Source organism: Tachypleus tridentatus, chromosome 2 (assembly GCF_004210375.1).
Source record: "Tachypleus tridentatus isolate NWPU-2018 chromosome 2, ASM421037v1, whole genome shotgun sequence".
Lineage (NCBI taxonomy): Eukaryota > Metazoa > Arthropoda > Merostomata > Xiphosura > Limulidae > Tachypleus > Tachypleus tridentatus.
In genome coordinates this window covers 127,459,123-127,481,923 of record NC_134826.1, presented here as the reverse complement: position 1 = coordinate 127,481,923, position 22,801 = coordinate 127,459,123, and the positions used below count along the sequence as shown (strand labels likewise).

The 22,801-nt window shown below is 34.3% G+C and overlaps 1 protein-coding gene across 1 annotated transcript in view; it reads right to left on the bottom strand.

Moving 5' to 3' along the window:
- Positions 1-8,244, bottom strand: part of LOC143245065 (uncharacterized) — a 32,467-nt gene extending 24,223 nt beyond the window's left edge. Inside the window, 7 exon segments of the mRNA XM_076490869.1 lie at positions 214-460; positions 1,062-1,257; positions 1,769-1,921; positions 3,350-3,598; positions 6,071-6,231; positions 6,466-6,510; positions 8,095-8,244. Coding sequence (XP_076346984.1) covers positions 214-460; positions 1,062-1,257; positions 1,769-1,921; positions 3,350-3,598; positions 6,071-6,231; positions 6,466-6,510; positions 8,095-8,143 — 1,100 coding nt within the window. The 5' untranslated portion in view covers positions 8,144-8,244.
- Between the last annotated feature and the right edge of the window lie 14,557 nt (positions 8,245-22,801).

The window sequence follows — 22,801 nt, the reverse complement described above, 5'->3', positions numbered from 1 at the left end:
GTAGTGTTTAGCTTCTTCTTGCTTGGAAATTTGTCCACACTCAGTACTCATCATGCCACTAACCTGACCGAGACCTAGACCACTACAACAAATTAGTTTGACAGGTTTTTCTTAAAAATTGTAGCATTAGTTTGTTTACCATATGAAAACCTTAACGAATTTATTTCCAATTCATTCATTGATATTGTGCTCAGTAATATGTTTAAAAGTTACCTTGCATTCTTGTTTCCTTGACAAATACTGTCTGCACGCTTGTAGATGGAATAAAGCGATTGATAATCCAGTTCTCGGAGTTTGTACACCAAGCGAGAAAATTTGGCAGGAACAGATGGACGAATGTCGTTCTTAGCGGCCTCACATAGTTCTAACATCACTTGCACTGCTTCTCGTTCTTTCAACTGATTTGTTGGCTCAGAGTAGCTGTGGTCGAATAACAGATCATGACGGGTAGGTCGGTAGTCTGACAAATAAACAAGAACAAAGTTGGCCAGACTTGCCAGACATTACAATCTAATGGTTGAGTGTTATTTCTACTTAATTACTGATAAATAAGACTTATAAAACTCATTAGTTTTCTTGTCCAGTAAAATTAATTACAAACTATCTATGATATACATAACAAAAGGTGAAAATATTTAAATGTGTGTGTGTTATTATAGCAAACCACATTGAGCTATTTGATGTTTCCACTGAGAGAAATCGAACCCCTGATTTTAGCAACGTGAATCCGAAGACTTATGGCTGTCTCTCTGGGAAACTTATATGTATATATGTGTGTATGGTACATTATAAATTACATGAAATGCAGTGTGAAAAAAATAATAATTTTAAATTCACTGTGTAATGGCCAAAAATATAGTAAATATACGTTAATAATAAATGCATTAAATAATCACGGCTGTTTCGGAAGAGAGAAGTTTCGTCTTGTAAGAGTGTGTAAAATAAGTCTTAAAATGCGATAGTTATCGAGAAAATTAGTTTTTGGACTGCAAAGTTAAACCTTAAAAATACCTGTATGGCATTTTCATTGTTTAATATATTAATTTATATATAAATGTTACCATTGCCAGTGAAGGACCCCTGGCGTTCGGTGTTGAAAGTAAGTTTCTGGACGGATTTTGTAATGGCGTCTTTTTCATGGCGGGAGAAAGGCTTGAAGATATGTGATTCTGTACATTGCACAGAGTCCACTCTGTTGTTACGGAAGGATTGTTCACACTCCTGAGTACCTCTCAGTAAAGGAAGCGATTTTCCTGGCTATATTGAAATGTATATGTATATACTTATTGTCATTATAGAAAGAATCGCATTTAGTTATAAGTATGTATATGCACGTCACGATATATTATTATAAATTTAATTATTTCTATGGATTTGCAAAGTTCTTACAAAATGAAGTTTACTCTTAATAAATATTGGTATAAACGTTCGGTGATAGGAGGAAAAGAAATGTAGTATATATATTTGAAAGTTACCTTGCCCACACTCAGTATGGGCATATATACTCACAGGTACATGTGCCATCATATACTTCAACAACATGATCATCTTTTACACACATTTACCTTTTACATTGTATTTCATGTACTTGTAACAATACGTACGTAAATATTTTTCGTTATAAAATACATTACTCAAATAACATTGCACGTTTGTTTTCTTTAATCGATAGAACCACTTATGGTTTATGATACTATAAACCCATCAATTTCTTAATATAGCAACACTCATAATTTCACATTTATAACGACAGACTAGGAAAGCGTACCATATCTGAACTGAAAGGACTTGTCTGTACCGCACTCTCGCTGTTTCCACGACTGCTACAAGTAGCCAGGTTCTTGTATTTCTTTACGTTGACCGTCGACCATCCACGGCCCGTATACATGTACTCCACTCTGCACTTACCTGCCACATCGGTCTATATAAAAAAAAAAAACGAAATGTGTTTATTTTTATTTCTTTTATAATGTGATTTAATGCAAGTTTTCACCTTTAAATAAATACTCACAGATTGTTCCATTAAAGATTTCAGCCACTTAAAAGAAACCCTTTCGTACGATCGATATTATAAATAAACAACCCTAATTCTTTTTCGGTTCAGTTTATAATTATCTGTGATATGTCCTTATAAACATATCCCAATTAAGAGTGACTAACCTAAAATATAACGCCTTTAAGATGGATTATGATATTCTAAACTTTATATATATATATTTCATTAGTAATATCTGTTACTGTATTCTGAACAAAGAGACTGGGACTAAAGCTGCAGAAAAATGTAAAAAAAGATAATTCACAGCATTATGTAACAGAACAGCTTCTTTTGATAATTTAATTGAAAGTTTTTACTTTGTAAACCAATTTTTGGGCCCAAAGGCTAAAATCTCCTTAATAGAGAATAAATAATTTGTTACCTTAATTATACAAACGTTGGTGAAAAAAATACATACAGCTAAAATAAAAAAAATGTTAAAGCTATAAACGTGTATTTTGTTTTTCAAAAACCGCATCGCCATTTAAAATCATATCAAAAAATCGCCAACTTCGTAATGTGTTTTGTGTAATTTCGCACAAAGCTATTATGTTGCTATCATCTAAAGTATACGTAATAGATTATAAGGTCAAAAAGGTCATTAAATACATATTATACAAGACTTTAGTCCAAAATCATTAAATACTTATTATACAAGACTTTGGTCCAAAAGATCATTAAATACTTTTTATACAGGACTTCAGTTCTAAAGATCATTAAATACTTATTATGGAGGACTTTAGTCTCATAGATCATTACATACTTATTATACAGTATTTTGGTCTAAAAGATCATTAAATACTTGTTATACAGGACTTTGGTCCAAGAGATCATTAAATACTTTTCATACAAGACTTTTGTTCTAAAGATCATTAAATACTTAGTATACAGAACTTCGGTCCACAAGATTATTAAATACTTATTATAGAGGACTTCGGTCAACAAGATCATTAGATACTTACTATACAGGATTTCAGACCTAAAGATCATTAAATACTTATTAAACATGACTTCGGTCAATAAGATCATTAGATACTTACTATACAGGATTTCAGACCTAAAGATCATTAAATACTTATTAAACACGACTTCGATCAACAAGATCATTAGATACTTACTATACAGGATTTCAGACCTAAAGATAATTAAATACTTATTAAACGTGACTTCGGTCAACAAGATGATTAGATACTTACTATACAGGATTTCAGACCTAAAGATCATTAAATACTTATTAAACATGACTTCGGTCTATAAGATCATTAAATACTTATCATACAATATTTCGGTCTAGAAGATAATTAAACACTTTACCTCTGTGGTGTTCTCATTGGTGAAGAGATCATTCATAGAATTCTGGATCATTGAAAGCACCCCTCTCTTGATGTTAAGCACCCACGCAGGCTCATTCTCAGTGGGGCACAGGGTTTCTATGCGGCCATCTTGGAATGAAAAACGTAGAGTGTTTCGTTCTAGATCTTTCCTGAACTTCACAGTTTCAGGTGCGACTCGGCGATATGCTGGATTTTTGGGGTCGGTCTGTTCCAAGCTAACCCGTCGGAGCTGACAAAAATTGATTGAAATACATAGCTATAATCTCTCCATATGGAATATTTTTGCCTTAACAATATTGGGGTTTAACATATGTTAATTCGTAATGTAAATAATCACGACATTGCTAGTAGTTTTAAAAGAATTGTTTGTTTTAATGCAAAGTTGCATGTTTTTCTATCTGTTTTATATCTGTCGTGGGAATTGAATCTCAATTTTAGCGTTAGCATCTGTGAAGTTTATGTCACTAATCGCCGATGGATGTTTTACGAGACGACAACTAAGTAAACGCTTTAACTTCTAACTTAGGCCCAGCATGGCCAGGTGGGTAAAGGTGTTCGACTCGTAATCTGAGGGTCGTGGGTTCGAATCCCCGTCGTACCAAACATGTTCGCTCTTTCAGCTATGGGAGCGTTGTAATGTGACAGTCAATCCTATTATTCGTTGGTAAAAGAATAGCCCAAGAGTTGGCGGTGGGTGGTAATGACTAACTGCCTTCCCTCTAGCCTTACAGTGCTAAATTAGGGACTGCTAGAACAGATAGCCCTCGTGTAGCTTTGCGCGAAATTCAAAACCTAACTTCTAACAGTCATATATTTGTTAAACTATTTTGTAAAGACTAAAAATTTTTCGATTGATCTCTTCAAATTACTTATATTTTTTAAATTATATTTTTATATTATTTGTAACAATGAAAGGACGGAAAAGTTCTTGAAATGTACAGCTGAGCAAAGATAATTGTTCTTAGGTTTTCAAATATTGATAAGAGGTATTTTCAAGGATTCTGAGATTTCGCAAAACTTGTATTTTGGTGAGAGTGTGGTTGCTCTGGTCCAAAGTATCGCTAGCTAAGCTAAAAGTCCTAGATAAAGTTGTTAAGAATGTTCCAAGTTCAGAGATTCAAGTCACGATTGTAAAATTATCGCTCAGGTGACCAATCAAATGTTGCCATATACGAAACGAGTTTAACGATATTTTTCGTGAGCACTTGTGAATAGTGCGTGATTTCGATATGGATCGAATCGAACGATGGACTGAGCTTTGTTTCCCAGAGATAATAGTGTATATTTTCGAAGATGACAAGTATTTTGTTTTGAACCAGATAATGAGGACATAACTGTCGGTTACTATCAATCAAGATATATATTTCTTCCGCGTTACTTGTTCTAACACTCCACATCAGCTGGCAGCTTAGGCTAACATATGGCTACTTCAAAATACAACAGATTTGTATTACACCATAAATTTAACTGCTACCACAAATGTTGTTTTAAAAATAATAACCAGGGTGTCACGTGTACAATACCGAAAAGCAGTATTGTAGTGACACCCAGGTTATTATTTAACCGTACTTTAAAAACGCATTTTTTTATGTTTATGTAGGGGACTTTTCTGTAAAACATTTTACTTGCTAATCTCCTAAGACAAAGTTATTCTTATTAAGAATGTGTCTCTCCACCCACAAATACACCCGAGTAACGCAATAGTAAATATGAAGGTTTACGACGTTAGAAATGAGTTTTTGATACAGGTGGGGCCTGGTATGGCCAGGTGGTTAAGGCGCTCGACTTGTAATCCGAGGGTCGTGGGTTTGAATCCCCGTCACACCAAACATACTCGCCATTTCAGCTGTGGGGGCGTTATAATGTGACGGTCAATCCTACTATTAGTAGGTAAAGGAGCAGCTCAAAAGTTGGCAGTGGGTGGTGATGACTAGTTGCCTTCCCTCTAGTCTTCCCTCAATGCTAAATTAAGGATAGTTAGTGCAGACAGCCCTCTTGTAGCTTTGCGCGAAATTCAGAAACAAACAAACAAACGATACCGGTGGTGTGCACAATACAGATAACTCATTCTGTAACTTTCTGTTTAATAACAAACAAACAAAATATGAGGATACCACTGGAAGGGCAAGAATGTCTATCTATAGTGACAAATTAAAAAGTTACATGACATGGAAAAACCCTGCTGATTTATGTGTTTTCTCATAGCAAAGCCACTTCGGACTATCTCCTTTATTCCCCAATGGGAATCTAACCCTTGATTTTAGAACTGTAAATAGGTATAATTACCGCTGTCCAACCGGGAGACATTGGTGAAGAGATCGAAGAGTTTACAACTTGTAATGATTTAAACAGTTTGTTTCCTGTTTATATAGCTTATTTCAAAATCAATGAAGTTTCAACTAAACTGTCATCTGGGAGCACGTATGTGTTTATTTTTTCTTAAACTGTAAAAATATTTAAAATTGTCAAACTTATTATATTCTCACGTTTCAGCTTTTGACGCCAATAATATAGTTTAGGGAAAGGTTTGGTTCTGAATAGTTCAAGGTGTTATCAATAAATAGTGAATCTGAAATTTTTATATAGTGAGAGATATAAATTTCAGATTCACTATTTATTGATAACACCTTGAGCTATTCAGAACCAGTGGCGTTAAAATAAATAACCAAAAATCAGATGCTACAGGTAATTTGTGTCTTACTTGAAGGGATAGGTCACATTTAGTTAAAGCTTCAATCTCAACTTGGGCCTTGATATATAGTTGGGAGTCTTCGCTGAATGTTCCTCGCAAAGTCGTTACTGTGAGGGCTTCGTAGTCATAGGTGTAAATTCTGCCTAGGTCATACTTAAATTTGCTGCTCTCTGTGATGAAACAGGTAGATAAACATAATTAAACAATGGGCTGTGAAAAGATATATAAAATCTATATTTATAATGTACATTTATCTAATTTCTATTAATATGGTAGTTGTATTAATTGTATTAGTCATCAATATTACCATACGAACACAAAAATTTTTAGTTAAATCAATAATTAATTTTTAAATACTGGTTAACTTATCCGTGATAAGGATATAATAAAAGTTAAGTGCTTACCCGTGCAGTGCCTAGCACATTGTCCACTGGTAAAATCCAGGGGAACTAAAAGAAAGAAAGGTTATTGATAAGAAATCAGAAGACGCACAGAAACTATTATAATAATACGATTATAAACAACAAATGTCAAATTCATAATGACACTTTGCAAACAATGTTATCCATCTACTGCGGAAAAATATAATGCGCAGTTTTTGGAAGCTGAAGCTGTCTTATATATATTTTTTTAAGGATTACATAAAATTACTTATTTTCGAAGGTTAAAACTTTCTTCAATAACCTTTAATAAAAAGAAGTATCTCAAATTATTGGAAAGGCTGAAACTACTGTTCTTGAATATTATACTTGTCCACCTCACTCCTAGCGCTTTATTTCTAATTATTAATTTTATGTTACAGATGTTTTACTTACTAAACATTTAAGCATAAATAACTTATTTAGTATAGTGCTAAGAATACAAGTCATGTTATTAACAGGAACATTTATTCGATTATGAGATTTCATTTAACGTTTCACATACAATGTCATTACTTTTCGAAAGATTCCTCAAACTTGTTTACGCTATAAAGGCTTAACAAATAACTACGTGTCGAAATCTACGTAGTCAAAGGGTGAACAGTTCAGTGAAATACGCAGCTCAGTGGTGGCTGCACTTTCAACTAGACAAGTGTAGTATCAGTTATTTTTCTATATGAATCAACGGGTTTTAATCAACGATGTCAAAACAGCTGTGTGAAATATGATTTCATCGTTTCCCGAGTCACAAATAACAAATAAAGAAAAAGAAAGGGAGAACGAACTCACCAGAAAGCTTCGGTCAGTGAACTTAACATAGAAGAGTTAGTTATGATAGTTAATGTGTGTTTGTTTGTGTTTATATTATGCGCATCAAATTACTGAGGCCAAAAGGTAATACCCATTTTAAAGTACGTTCATATTATACTTACGTTGATTTTACGTGATTTAACGTTTAACGAATTAGTTTAACAGTGAACGAATGTAATATATGATTACCACAGATGAGTTATATTAAGTATCATTGGTCTTACAAGACTGCACCTGCAAGAAAAAGTGTATGCACATTAAGTAAAGAATGTCAAACTGTTTCTGTTCGTTAAAATCGTATGTTTAACGCGAGGTTTGTCCAATACCTATAATATATATAAGTAATATATTAATTTCTTAATCAGAAAATGAAGACTCCGTCATAAGTTAATCTAATATGAAATTATAAATACATTCTACAAATAAATTATTACAATATATATTCTAGGATATTATAAAATAATTCTATATTGCCTGTACCAGGACGTAATATACGAAATTCTCTTCATTTTAAATGATTAAAATTAAATTTTGTTTGTATTAACAAAAAATTAAAACAAAAACTTTGTTATTAGTTACAGAAACTTTCACTTAAAGTAACGTAAAACTTCACAACTTTGTACAATTACTTATAAGAAACTGTCAAAAATGTTCCTCTTATCCAATAAACTGTTCTTTTTTAAAAAAATATGTTTATAAGAAATACGTTTGCATCAAAGTTCATGCTATGATTTAAATGGATATACGACGTAATTATTTGAGGTTTTGTTGCTGTTTTTTCTGATTAAAATGTTAAAAACTTACCTGCAACTGCACTTGCCACGAAGGCAATAGCCAAAAGTAAGGTCTTCATGGCCGCAATGTGAAGAGCGGCTTAATTCACTTTATCTAAGTTATGAATGTGCCATCCTCTCCTCGGCCTTTTATATCATCCGGGATGTCCAGAGTCCGCTAGGCAGCCGTGGCGGCGGACCAATTGATAAGATAGGGGGAGTGAAACAGTAAAAGCATCGATACCAGGGAGTGTGATTAGAGAGTTCAAAAGGCATAGAGCACTGTTAAGAGTCCGCCCTACTTGGAAACTAGCGTCGTTATCAGCCATAGAGATGAAGCCCTTGACTTTGTTGTGATTTCACTATCTACATTAAATGGTTAGCTAATCACATGTAGTTTTTTTTTTATTCGCTAGCGGCTATCAAGGTTTTGCGGTGTACTTCACTGATTTCTGTGTCTTGTATCTCTCGAACACGAATAGAACAGTGACTGCTTGCGTGTTTAGATATTTTAGTGTCCTCTCAGTCCATTGTAGAAATGTGTACAATAAGAAAATGATATCACAGCTGATGCAAATCGCATCAAGGTTACGTATAGTAGGTCCAGATAAGTCAGGTAGCGAAGTGACAGATACATTGCACAAGTGCGATGCTTTCCCATTATTTCTGGCTTTTACATGCAAAAGGACGTGCTGATAGTGCCGAAAACAAAGTGAATAAAGAACAAATCAACGTTTCACACGCACAAATTCAGTAAACGTAATTCCCAAGTTAGTAATGAATAATGGCATTGATATATTAAATCTGGTTTTAACTATTTTTATGGTCCGGCATGGCCAAGTAGTTAAGGCACTGGACTCGTAATCTGAGGATCACGGATTCGAATCCCCATTGCACCAAACATGCTCGCCTATTTAGCCGTGGGGGCATTATAATGTGACGGTCAATCTCACTATTCGTTGGTAGAAGAGTAGCCCAAGAGTTAGCGATGGGCGGTGATGACTAGCTATCTTCCCTCTACTCTTACACTACTAAATTATGGACGGCTAGCACAGATAGCCCTCGTGTAGCTTTACGCGAAATTCAAAAACAAAGAAACAATTTTTATTCGTCTTTTGTATTCTATATAAGTTCACGTTGTGTATTTGTTGGTTTGTCACAGATTTAGAGCTATCAAGGAGGTACGAAGGAGTGCATCGCGCCCTGAAGATCACCCAGACATGATAGGGTCTAGGTGTGCCTTTTTAGTGAGCACACAGATGTTTAAATTTCATCAACACGTTGCGATTGAAAATTTGTGCTCATGACAGAATATTAACGGTTAATTTTACTATTTGGTTGTAGATTATGATGACAATACTAGGTACACGACTACACCAATAATTAAAACATACTATTAATTATATACATCTGAATTTTTTCTTGTTTTTAATTGCTGAAGGAAGTATTTTGGTTGCCAGCATCCTTTATTGATTTTTGTGCCACAAATGTGAGAAGAAAATCGATCGAGTTTTGTTTGAATTTACTTCAAATTTAGCGAAACATTTCTAAAATGTCGGTGCTGAGTGTTACAGGCTTTTCACACCTTTATAGCTGCATTCTTTTTACCAACTTTCCGTATAATTTTTTCCAAAGTTACATAAAATTTGCTGAGCCCGCTAAAAAACTTGTACAGACTTGGGACGGTCTAAATGCAGGTAAAGGCTGTATATAACTATATATTGATTTTACAAGCCTTCCAGGATACTAAACACGTGTTTCCGTACAATACTAAATTACAAAACGTCACCGCTTTAATGGAACGTAATTTTTAACAAATGTGTGTTAGTCGGGTTTTGTAAATTCACTTTATTTTTTACTATTATGTTTGTATCTTTTGTGTTTTTTAATATAATCTACACTCGAAACATCTCTTTTTTTTTTTTTTTTTACAGAACTTGCGTATGTATCAGACAGAGTTGAGAAAGTTATCTCTTGACAAATTTGACAAATGGTACAACATTTGTTTTAAACAAGATTGTATACCATGTTTTATCAAATCTACGCAATTAAAATAATAATAACGTTTGTCATACAATCCGAGCGTGTGTGCGTGCTAACTCACATGGAAACCCAATATTCCTATCTAAATATACAGTGGTAGTTTCTCTTCCATAGGAGTTTGAATTGGGTCTAACGTGTATTGTTCTATACGTGTGCCAAACCACGATGTTTCTAATATTAACTTTAACTAAAATTATTTCAGTGCCATAAACAAATACGCAAAGAAACACAGTAAGTTAACTTTTACTTTTCCTGGTGTATGAATAACCCAGTACTATTAAAACCTCATTACAAATTCCAAAAATCGTCGAAAATCGACAATTAGGCCTAAAGTTTAAATACGATTTGTGCACGAAGAGCGAGTTCGCCCGCTATATAATCCACGGAATTAGGGTTGATAATCTTACAACAAGGAAAAGAAAAATAAGTGAAATAGCGATGAAATAAAACAGTTGATTTTTACACTTTTAATACCATAATTCTAAAAAATTCACTACTTTATAACGTAGAGTTATCAAGAGTTCGACCAAGGAAATACTCTAAAGATTTTAGACAAGGTTGGCGATTAGTTACAAAGTCAAGATGTTTATATATATATAAATTGTGTACAGAAGTATATTTAAGGTAATTACATGTTTTTATACTTCAAATCTCAATACAACAACCTCATACTCTGCCCAGTAGATTTCTTTCATTCATGCATAACTACATAACAAAATAACAGTATTTTTAAAATATATATTTCTCATAATTACAGTGTTGCACTTACTAATGCTGCATATGTGAAGAAAAAAAAAGAACTGTGTTTGATTAACATGTTACTCTATGCTGGAGTTCAATGATCCAATCTCGTCTATATGTGTTTTCTTTTTTTTACCAGTGTTTCAGTAGTTAAATAATTTTCGTATACACATCGTACGCCAAGCATGAGCTTATTCCTGGGTGTTATTAATTATAAAATTTAACTGTCTTTGCATGAAAATAATATGAGGATTTTATGCTTTTGATCAGAGTTTATGTTCTAAAACTATAAATTTATCCTTAATGTCTAAGTTCTAAAGCCTGGACTTTAAATTTTTCCTCCGAACCTAAGTTCAAAGTTAGAACTTGAAAATAATCCTTTGAAACTCTGAGAAGAAATTTTCCTTGAAGCTTTAGGACGTGAAAATTAAATTAATTTGAAAACCTCGAAGATAATTTCTTCTATTGAACCAACATGACTGTTTTTGTTTTTAATTTTTTACTGCACTTCGAGGATGAAAACATAATTGCATCTGATGCTACCATAAATATGTTGGCGTGTGACTTTTCTGAAAATTCAAGTTTTTATAATTTATCCTTTTTGACTTTCTGACATGTGCAATGTACGGTTACCTTCTACCTCCAAATATATACATATATATGTATGTTTGTATGTGCGTGCGTGTGTGATCAAAACTAGTTAAGATAGTTACCACACTGTGCATTCAATAATAATATCCAATTAATAGTGTTCTTTGGTAACTGTTGATGTTTGTTCTCTGAATTCATGCGACGGTTAACCAGTGTTAAGTAAACAACATTAAAACATCGTCACTAAAATGTTTCTGACTGTTGATATAAGATTTAATTTTCGTCTTTCATTTTGGCTTCACCTAAGGTTACCAGCTATGACACTATATTAAAAACAAAACTGGTTTTAATTAAGAGAGTAGGTCAAACAAAAGTTAGATCAATTCTTACAATTATATTTGTTTCAGTATTTTAAGCAAGATAACCCAGTAAAGATTTTCCTGCAAACTCTAAGTTACTTAAAACTTATTTTCTCCATCTCCCATGAATAGGAAATTTATTTACATGAGCCACTCTTTGCGAAGTTCCTAAACATTGCAAGATAAACACTAACCATATTAATAAAGTTGAAACTTAAAATGATCACATTTAACTTAAAACTAAAATAAAATTAATAATAACAGTGAATACTTTTGCATTAAATTAGAGTGTACTTATCTTAAAGAAATTAAATGAAAAATTAACTTAGGGTTAGTTAAGTAGTGATATGTTGACTGCTACTTTGACAATAAAATTGCAAAACTGTTTAGATCTGATGTGTTGAGAAGTTTGTAAAACAGGTGATCAAGATGATTTAGCCATAGAGAAACAAAGAATATAATTTAACATTCAAACATTAAAAAAAATGTGATGCATGAGATGCTCGTCTTTTAAAATTCCATCTTGTTTATCTTTCTTTACACAAATATTACAGAAACAACTTGTGAAACATTAATGTTATCAGTACGTTAAAAATTTGTTATTCAAATTTCGCTTCTACGTATTAGAATATGCATAAAAATAAATACTTAAAGTATAATTTGCAAGCTAAAAAGTGAATGTTATCTCTCATTTTTTAACATCACTATACGATCACAAAACTACCTTCTGGTAAATGTTAAATCCAATGTATTATACTATGCAACATGTTCTGTCAACGTGGAACCCAAAATTCAACGTCTGGAGCAACAAAAACAGGAATTTATTTATTGTTAAAAGTTTGATTGTTTGAAATTAAGCACAAAGCTACACAATGGGTTATCTGTGCTCTGTCCACCATGAGCATCGAAAACCGATTTGCAGCAGTATAATGCCGCAGACAAGCCACTATGTTATTAGAGGAGGCAAAAGATATAGACAGAAAATAATAATCACTGCACTTTAAACGGTTTGTTGATAATTTTTTATATAAGTCCTAGCCAGTACACTGGTGGATTAGGGTAAACCTGCAGATTTAAGATGCTAGAAATTGGATTTCGTTTACCGTGGTAGGTATTGTAAAGGTGGCCCTTTGTGAAGCTTTTTACTTCACAAAAGCCAAACCAGGGCTAGAAATATCTAACGAAGAAACAGTGTGCTTATTCAACGTTCAGTATAGGCTACTGAAGCGCGCGCAACGAATGAAAAAGACTTTTGGGGGCTCGATCCCCTAATCCGTACAATTTTTTTAATTTCTTGCAAAAATATATATAAACAAGAAAAATACATACAAAGACATCTGAAAGCGAATCTGTAATCTAAAGTACTTTAAAACAGTTATTATTATTATTATGCCTCTCGATTCCATGAAGGAACATAGGGCCGCAATCGCTTGCGGATTCATTAACAGGCTGGTTTTGTAAGTGAGTAGATTGTTAGCCCACTGCACAACCCCCAATCAGGAGGAGAAACCTTAGCCGTCCCTAATTTTGCAGTGTAAGACTAGAGAGAAGGCAGCTAGTCATCATCACCAACCGCCAGCTCTTGGGCTACTCTTTTACCAACGAATAGTGGGATTGACCGTCACATTATAACGCCTCCACGGCTAAAAGGGCGAGCATGTTTAGCGCGACTGAGATGCGAATCCGCGACCCTCGGATTACGAGTCGCACGCCTTAACACGCTCGGCCATGCCGGGCCAAAACAGTTATAAATTCAGTTATTTCTATTGCTCGCTCAGTAATTATCATAATATTCACGGAATATGTACTATTTGTTTTACGCACAAAATACAATTTACACGTACAAAAAGCAAAAACAACTTCTTCTTTTGAATATTGCTATAGTTATATCGAAGATCTCAGTTCATTTTAATTTAAATTCAGTAATTTATGCGTTATTTATTTTATCAGTAATGACTAATGACCAAATTTTTAATTCAAAAAAATCTTGTCGCTTTCTTGTCGAATATACAGAGACTCTCTGCGGATAATCACCATGTAAATATTTTTGTTATCATTTTATATCATGTAAATTGATTTAGTTGGTTAGCTTATTTATTTGTTTGAAGTTAAGCATAAATGATTTAGTAAATATACAGTTCCTATGTATGACATTATTATACTTAACATTTTCAATACATGTTATGTATCTATGCCTAAACTACATTTTATATAACAAAATTAATAAACTTAAATAATTTTATAAAATAAGACAAAGATAAAAATCTCTCTTATTGTGCACTATATAATACCGTTTAAAACTATAAGTATGTTATATTTATAATTAAAATATTAAATTATTTGCTTATAAACTCCTTCCTAAACGCCTCTCAGTTGCACAGCGGCATGTCTGCGTACTTACAATGACAGAATCCGGGCAGAACACAGATAGCCTATTATGTAGCTTTGTGCTTAATTACAAAAAATAGAATGCAAACAATCGTTTGAAAATAAATTTTAGTTGCCTACCTGTCTGCTAATATACCCCATGTTGGTGTTTTCAATGTGGATTATCCTTAGTCAAATATCTCGCAAGTTTGTGAACATGCTAAGCATGTAATTCAGATAAAAATTCTCTCTACACCTGAACATAAATTGTACTTAAAGTTTTCATATGATGAAAGAATATCGTTGTACGATTTTCGAAGTGAAATATGCACTTTTTGACAGTAAGATTAATTAGTTTTAATTACAAAATTAAAAAGAGTTTAACTAAACGAAATTAGTGTGATTGTTGCTTTTATTTTTGCTAGTAATTATTTTCACTGAATTTCGAAAATCTGCGTAACCCGAGTTTTGAATACACGTGATTTAAGAACTAAATTAACACCTAATGCATATTGCCAGGGTACAAATTTGTCCTCAGACCAACTGGATTATTTGAACCATGTAATTTACTAAACGTGGTTGCATTGATTATCTCATAACGTGACAGAGCTAAATCTTTGCTTTTCCTGGATCTCCTAAAATTTACTATATTCTAACAATATTCTGTAAGAAAGATATGAGATTATAAAGGAAACAAATCCCATCGAATGGTCATCTAATTAGAAGGAAATAAGATCCAAGATCAACCAAATGAAACAGAAAAAGAAGGAAAAGCAAACAGCTGCAGGAGGAGTCCAAGGAGATGTTTCATTATGGATTCTGTATTTGTTGGAAGGTGTTTCATTATGGATTCTGTACTTGTTTAAAGATGTTTCATTATGGATTCTGTATTTGTTGGAAGGTGTTTCGTTATGGATTCTGTACTTGTTGGAAGGTGTTTCATTATGGATTCTGTATTTGTTGGAAGGTGTTTCATTATGGATTCTGTATTTGTTGGAAGGTGTTTCATTATGGATTCTGTACTTGTTGGAAGGTGTTTCATTATGGATTCTGTACTTGTTGGAAGGTGTTTCATTATGGATTTTGTACTTGTTGGAAGGTGTTTTATTATGGATTCGGTACTTGTTGGAAGGTGTTTCATTATGGATTCTGTACTTGTTTCAAGATGTTTCATTATGGATTCTGTATTTGTTGGAAGGTGTTTCGTTATGGATTCTGTACTTGTTGGAAGGTGTTTCATTATGGATTCTGTATTTGTTGGAAGGTGTTTCATTATGGATTCTGTATTTGTTGGAAGGTGTTTCATTATGGATTCTGTACTTGTTGGAAGGTGTTTCATTATGGATTCTGTACTTGTTGGAAGGTGTTTCATTATGGATTTTGTACTTGTTGGAAGGTGTTTTATTATGGATTCGGTACTTGTTGGAAAGTGTTTCATTATGGATTCTGTACTTGTTGGAAGGTGTTTCATTATGGATTTGGTACTTATTGGAAGGTGTTTCATTATGGATTCTGTACTTGTTGGAAGGTGTTTCATTATAGATTCCGTGCTTGTTGGAAGGTGTTTCATTATGGATTCTGTACTTGTTGAAAGGTGTTTTATTATGGATTCGGTACTTGTTGGAAAGTGTTTCATTATGGATTCTGTAGTTGTTGGAAGGTGTTCCATTATGGATTCTGTACTTATTGGAAGGTGTTTCATTATGGATTTCGTACTTGTTGGAAGGTGTTCCATTATGGATTTGGTACTTGTTGGAAGGTGTTTCATTATGGATTCTGTATTTGTTGAAAGGTGTTTCATTATGGATTCTGTATTTGTTGGAAGGTGTTTCATTATGGATTCTGTACTTGTTGGAAGGTGTTTCATTATTCATTCGGTACTTGTTGGAAGGTGTTTCAGTATTCATTCTGTACTTGTTTGAAGATGTTTCATCATGGATTCTGTACTTGTTGGAAGGTGTTTCATTATGGATTCTGTACTTGTTGGAAGGTGTTTTATTATGGATTCTGTACTTGTTGGAAGGTGTTTCATTATGGATTTGGTACTTATTGGAAGGTGTTTCATTATGGATTCTGTACTTGTTGGAAGGTGTTTTATTATGGATTCGGTATTTGTTGGAAAGTGTTTCATTATGGATTCTGTACTTGTTGGAAGGTGTTCCATTATGGATTTGGTACTTGTTGGAAGGTGTTTCATTATGGATTCTGTACTTGTTGGAAGGTGTTTCATTATACATTCCGTACTTGTTGGAAGGTGTTTCATTATGGATTCTGTTCTTATTGGAAGGTGTTTCATTATGGATTTCGTACTTGTTGGAAGGTGTTTCATTATGGATTCGGTACTTGTTGGAAAGTGTTTCATTATGGATTCTGTACTTGTTGGAAGGTGTTTCATTATAGATTCCGTGCTTGTTGAATGGTGTTTCATTAAGGATTCTGTACTTATTCTAAATTCAACATACGTATTCATCCCAAAACACAACTAAATTGTAAAAGAATTGTTATTTATGTGTATGTATTGCCATTTACTTTCGTGAAAAAAGGGAAAACACAAGAATAATAGAGTAAAGAGAAAAAATGTTGTCTTTTCCGGAAAATGTTGTCGAAATTTGCAATTTTTAAACGGTCATAAAATTCTGAGCATTTGTCAAAAACTAAGAAAAGCAAAACCTTGAACATATTTTTCGCTGTTCTATTTTACTACTAACTGCCCTGCTATTTTAGTGTTCAAATTCCGCAGTTAACGTTCCACAAAAAACGTTAATATATCAGAAAATTTTGCCACTCGAAGTACGCCTTACGTTTTAAAATATGTTTAGATAATATGATTGCAAACAAACTTATCAATGGATTAAGCATTACCAAGTTATCGGCTGTAAGTGAGAAATTTTAGAAATAATAACGTATTAGTTTAATGTAATACTACTATCGAGCTTAAAGTCACTTACGCCAATAAATAAACATGTTAATATAAACAGAACAAGATGATTTATCAAAATATTGTATTTATTTTGTTACTTTATTTTTGATTTAATTATTGCTACGTGGTAGTAGGGAAAACCTAAGATAGTAGAAGTCGTTTATCGTTTAAATAGTCATTCAAAACATTAAAACTGATCTCTCTCACCCCAGGAACATTAAAGTAAGTCTGTGTTTTTAAATCGGTTTATATACCCATGATGGGCAGGGAGTCCCTTGCAGGTTTTTGCTTAACAACCAAACAAACCAGTAAAAACTGATTTCAATTATTAGGTTAAACGATAAAACGGCACACTTTCAACCTTCGATTTGCAAGTTCTTTATTTCAAACTTGGATGTGCTAATAAAAGGTGCTCTAAACTGTTACAGTGCAAAGCTGACAGATATCAACAATGTGAGTTTTCTCTAAGTATCATGACAGGGTATAAATCACGTTAATTATCAGAGTACAATACCAGCTTCAAAGAACAATCCAAAATTGTGATCTAGCTCATTATTTCCTAACTACGTTAGGATATCAAAAATATCGTGGAAGGCCGGGATTAGGTTCTACATAGTGTAGCTTCACGCTGAAACAACAATTTAATAACTACGTTTTGTCTTGATTGTTTGTTTTTTGGAATTTCGCACAAAGCTACACGAGGGCTATCTGTGCAAGCCGTCCCTAATTTAGCAGTGTAAGACTAGAGGGAAGGCAACTAGTCATCACCACCCACCGCCAACTCTTGGGCTACTCTTTTACCAACGAATAGTGGGATTGACAGTAACATTATAACGCCCCCACGGCTGAAAGCGCGACGCGGATGCGAACCCGCGACCCTCAGATTACGAGTCGCACGCCTTAACGCGCTTGGCCATGCCGGGCCCCTACGTTTTGTCATCAAATGTATTTGATTCATACCAAGTGGGTTTGGTTTTTGAATTTCGCGCAAACCTACACGAGGGCTATCTGCGCTAGCCATCCCTAATTTACCAGTGTAAGACTAGAGGGAAGGCAGCTAGTCATCACCACCCACCGCCAATTCTTGGGTTACTCTTTTATCAGCGAATCGTGGAATTGACCGTCACATTATGATGCCCCCACGTCTGAAAGGACGAGCATGTTTGGTGCGATGGGGATTGGAATCCGTAATCTTCAGATTACGAGTCGAGTGCCTTAACCACCTGGCCATGCCCGTCCAGGTGGGAATAGACTAAACTGAAACTAGTAAAACTGTTTATCGTTTCAAGTATTATTCTCCAAAATTTAGAATGTTTATTCTATTGAATAACTAGCTAAGTGTAACCATATTAACACAATCAAATATTTTAACTACACTTCAGCATTTCTTAACACGTTGAACCCCTAGTAGCTGACCAGTAACCTTGAACGCTTAAAATGGGAAATTCGGGATTATATCCATTACTGTAGCTTTAAGCTGAAACAAACAAACGGAATAGTGTATTCATAATTGTAAATTAATGCACTTTTTTTTAAAAAAAAGTCTTTCATAAACTGCTAGTTTACTTACTAAAAATCAACGGATCTACAACGCTAAAATCAGAGGTTCGATTCCCTTCACTGAACTCAGCAGATAGCCCGATGTGGTTTTGCTATAAGAAAAACGCCATCATTTACTAAAACTTCGCTTTCAGATCTGAGCAGCAGGACAGACTGTTGCAATATATTTATAATTTACAGAGATGAGTTTTCATATTTTCTTCTGTAAATGTGAGATTAGAATGAAACTGCTGTAGTACTTGTGTTGTAATCCGCAAATACATTAGGTGATAAAATTCATCTTAAAATGTCGTACATCTTTGTATTCAAATATCAACCTTGAACCTGTCAAGCATATCTTGAGCCATCGAAATTGCTTTGTTTACCTGAACAGTGACAATGGTTGGTTCTCAAGGATACCGGACTACTAATAACAACTGATGTAACCAGTAGGTTTCAGCCATCACTATTAGATTTCTTAAATACATTCTAGTAAGGTTGAACTTGACAATAACTTAACGGCTGACGGAAAATATAAAGGGATACTAATTTAAAAAAAAACAGCCTTAAGTACAGGATAGGATTATTTTGTAAAATAAACACAAAAACATTGTGCGAAAAGTTCGAACGTTTCTTTTTTTTAGAAATAATTTAGTTTTATTTATTGGCCGAGCGCGTAAGGCGTGCGACTCGTAATCCGAGGGTCGCGGGTTCGCGCCCGCGTCGCGCTAAACATGCTCGCCCTCCCAGCCGTGGGGGTGTATAATGTGACGGTCAATCCCACTATTCTTTGGTAAAAGAGTAGCCCAAGAGTTGGCGGTGGGTGGTGATGACTAGCTGCCTTCCCTCTAGTCTTACACTGCTAAATTAGGGACGGCTAGCACAGATAGCCCTCGAGTAGCTTTGTGCGAAATTCCAAAACAAACAAACAGTTTTATTTAGGCAGTAATTAGTGTTTAAAAATATTAAAAGTATTTTAGATCAAGTTTATAAAGAGACTTTCCTATTATGTTAGAGGACAAATTAATGAATATTTTCAACACAGACCGAAATACCTCAGTAGTATTTGGCTTTCTTTTTATGAAATTAATAATTTGTATATTGGATATGGTTTTGATACACAAAAAACTATTATTATTTTTTTATTTCTTAGCAATATTGTGTGCATGTGTGTGCAGATCTTACTCCATAAATATCTGACTTCGTACAGAATCAAAAGTTTTGTTACAGACAAACAGACGAAAGTAATGCGGTCGAGGCCTCATTAAAATATTAATTCGAAAAGTGAAACACTTCGATAACTGTTTTAAAACTTTCCGCTTTATACAACAAGTAAAAACAACAGCGAAAAATTAGCCAAGAAAAGAAAAAAATAACATCATATATTAGCCCTGAACTCACGAGCAGATCGCCATTACCATATTTGGGCAGAAACCTGGAACAAGAGAAAATCCTCTCGTCCAATTTCTAATATGAAATGGGACATAAATCTTAAAATTCAATTGCTTGCTTTGAAAAAGTAATAAAATTTACAAAGTGTTGTTTGAATGTTGAGAAAACGGACTTTTATTGAAGGCTATTCCATTTTGACGTTAATTTTTTACTGTGGGTCTGTGCGTTTTTTTATAGCAAAGCCACATCAGGCTATCCGCTAAGTCCACTCAGAGGAATCGAGCCCCCTGATCTAAGCGTTGTAAATCCGTAGACTTACCGGGGACATTTTTACTATAACATAGTTTGTATGTTTGAGATTACGCACAAAGCTACATATTGGACTCACTGTACTCTGCCCACCCGGTCAAAACCCGGTTTCTAGCGTTATATAAGTCCGTAGACATACCGCTGTACTGGGGGCTTCAATAATAATGGCTTTAAGCATGCTTATGGCACTGAGGAGTCTTTAACACTTGGAAGGAACAACAATGTTTCAATGCTGAAAGCCATGTTCTTCTGGCTTTTGTTGGCTCAGATCTGATTGATAATATCAGAATCTGTCAATCTCTAAGCAATGTAAAACACGGAAAGTGGTTACAATCATAACAAATTATTTCATTCTTTCTGTTCGCACCTTTCTTGCTCTCTTTTGATTAGATTCTAGAGTTTTTCGACAATGACTTTTTCTGATTGTTTAAATTTTAACGGGAACCTCATTGTGAATGCATTCACTATACTTTAATATCATGAAAAATAACTTCCAACCTTGCAACTGAAATGATGGTCATACATCATTTTCAAAATGTATATTGACTACTTTAACACTTAAAACGGGTCCAATCTATAGATAAATTACATTGCAAAAGGCATTGAATTTCTGTCAAAACCTTTACACAAATCGGAAAAATCAGTTTTCAAATGAATGTTTCTGAGCAAGTTATGTACAGATAAGCACAAAATTTGGAGTGTTCAAAAGTGCCTTTTTGTCGTTTCCTGAATATTATTTCGTTGGTCAAAAATACATTACTTTATCTCTGTGTAATCAGTTTCCGAGTTAAGAGTCAAAGCCGTTTGTTTTAGAAACATTTTTTACAGAAAGGTATAAAAATCGAGTTATCGGCCTATCGGCATTTCATGAAGCTTAGACATCTGTACCAAGTTTAATAAATTAGGTTTTACTTCTGTTGTTATAGATAAAAAAAATATATAGGTGGACTGATAAAGCATAATAAACTAAGAAAAATGTTCTGAATTATCACAGAACCTCGAAAATGAAACAAGTTCAGAAAACATGAAGTTTTACAAGAAATGTTGAAATGCCAGCAAACGCAAATGAACTTGGCAGGGGTTTAGTTTACAGAGAAGTCTGAAGAATTCTCTCCCCAACAAGGGTGTTCAGGAACGTTGTAGTTCCTCTTCATCCCCTCTCGTTAAAGATTATTGATCATTACATGGTAGTTTGCCTTTATTTTGTTTTGACTTGTTGAAGGTGAGGAAGTGAGGTAGGGAGTATGAAAGTGACGCGTGAGAAGGAAGAGCTGGACATAAGGAAAGTAAGCCAGGCCAGAGCTCGTGGTCAGATTGTCCTGACGGCTGACTATTACGAAACATTAATTGAAACGGCTTCTTTCAGGACCAGGCAAGAATGTTGCCTTGGCTGGGATCTAGAGATCCAATGCCAGAGATTTAAATGTGAGTACCCTCAGAAAACCCACTTTCATGGGCGCCGAAAAATCTACCCAGACCGTGCCCGGAAGTAGCTGGAAAGAAAATCATGGTTATTAATACGTATTGGAATAAAAAAGAAAACAAATGGATTAAGGCAAAAGTATACAGGTGGCTGGTTGGTTGGTAACTAGGAAATCTACTAGCTGCGGTCTTGTAGAACAGGTAGGAACTTGAGGTTGAACTTGCGTTCACACCTGATGCCCAGAGGTGATGTAGAAAAACGTGAGCGTGGTGGTGAGTCGACTGGCTGTTCTTCTTCGGTGAATTGTTCTTCGTCGGTCTAGGGTGATTTATTCCTTCTTACAATTTTCGTTTGTGTCTGTGACTGGTTCTCTGTTTGATATGACACGTCGATAGTTATCATGTAAGTGGTCTGAGTCTTTGAAATGTCAGAGTTTCTACATTTGCTTTTATACCTACCCTAGCAGTAGATAAAATAACTAATGTCTTTACAAAATATCTTAAAGAGTCCTAGACAAATGTGTTACGTTACGGTGGAAACTGGATACCACACACAGTCTTTCTTACAATATATTGAGAAAACATAAGAGTTGAATCAACAGGAATTATGAATCATCAAAAAAATGTTTAGTAGTCTTAGAATGGTCAAACTTGTATGATTGTATCCATGAAACTCCTATGGCGTCCTGTTAAACTAGTATATGGCCATGAAAGTGCCTATCATGATATGTTGACTCTCAATAGACATGAATGATTGTTTGCTGAACTTGGATGTATGAAACGTTTTTAAACTTCCAATATCGTCTTCACAGTTGTTTCAACCACCATCGTCAACTAAATATGACCCCCTGCTGTCAGTTTGTTTGTTTGTTTGTTTTTTGGAATTTCGCACAAAGCTACTCGAGGGCTATCTGTGCTAGCCGACCCTAATTTAGTAGTGTAAGACTAGAGGGAAGGCACCTAGTCATCACCACCCACCGCCAACTCTTGGGCTACTCTTTTACCAACGAAAAGTGGGATTGACCGTCACATTATACGCCCCCACGGCTGGGAGG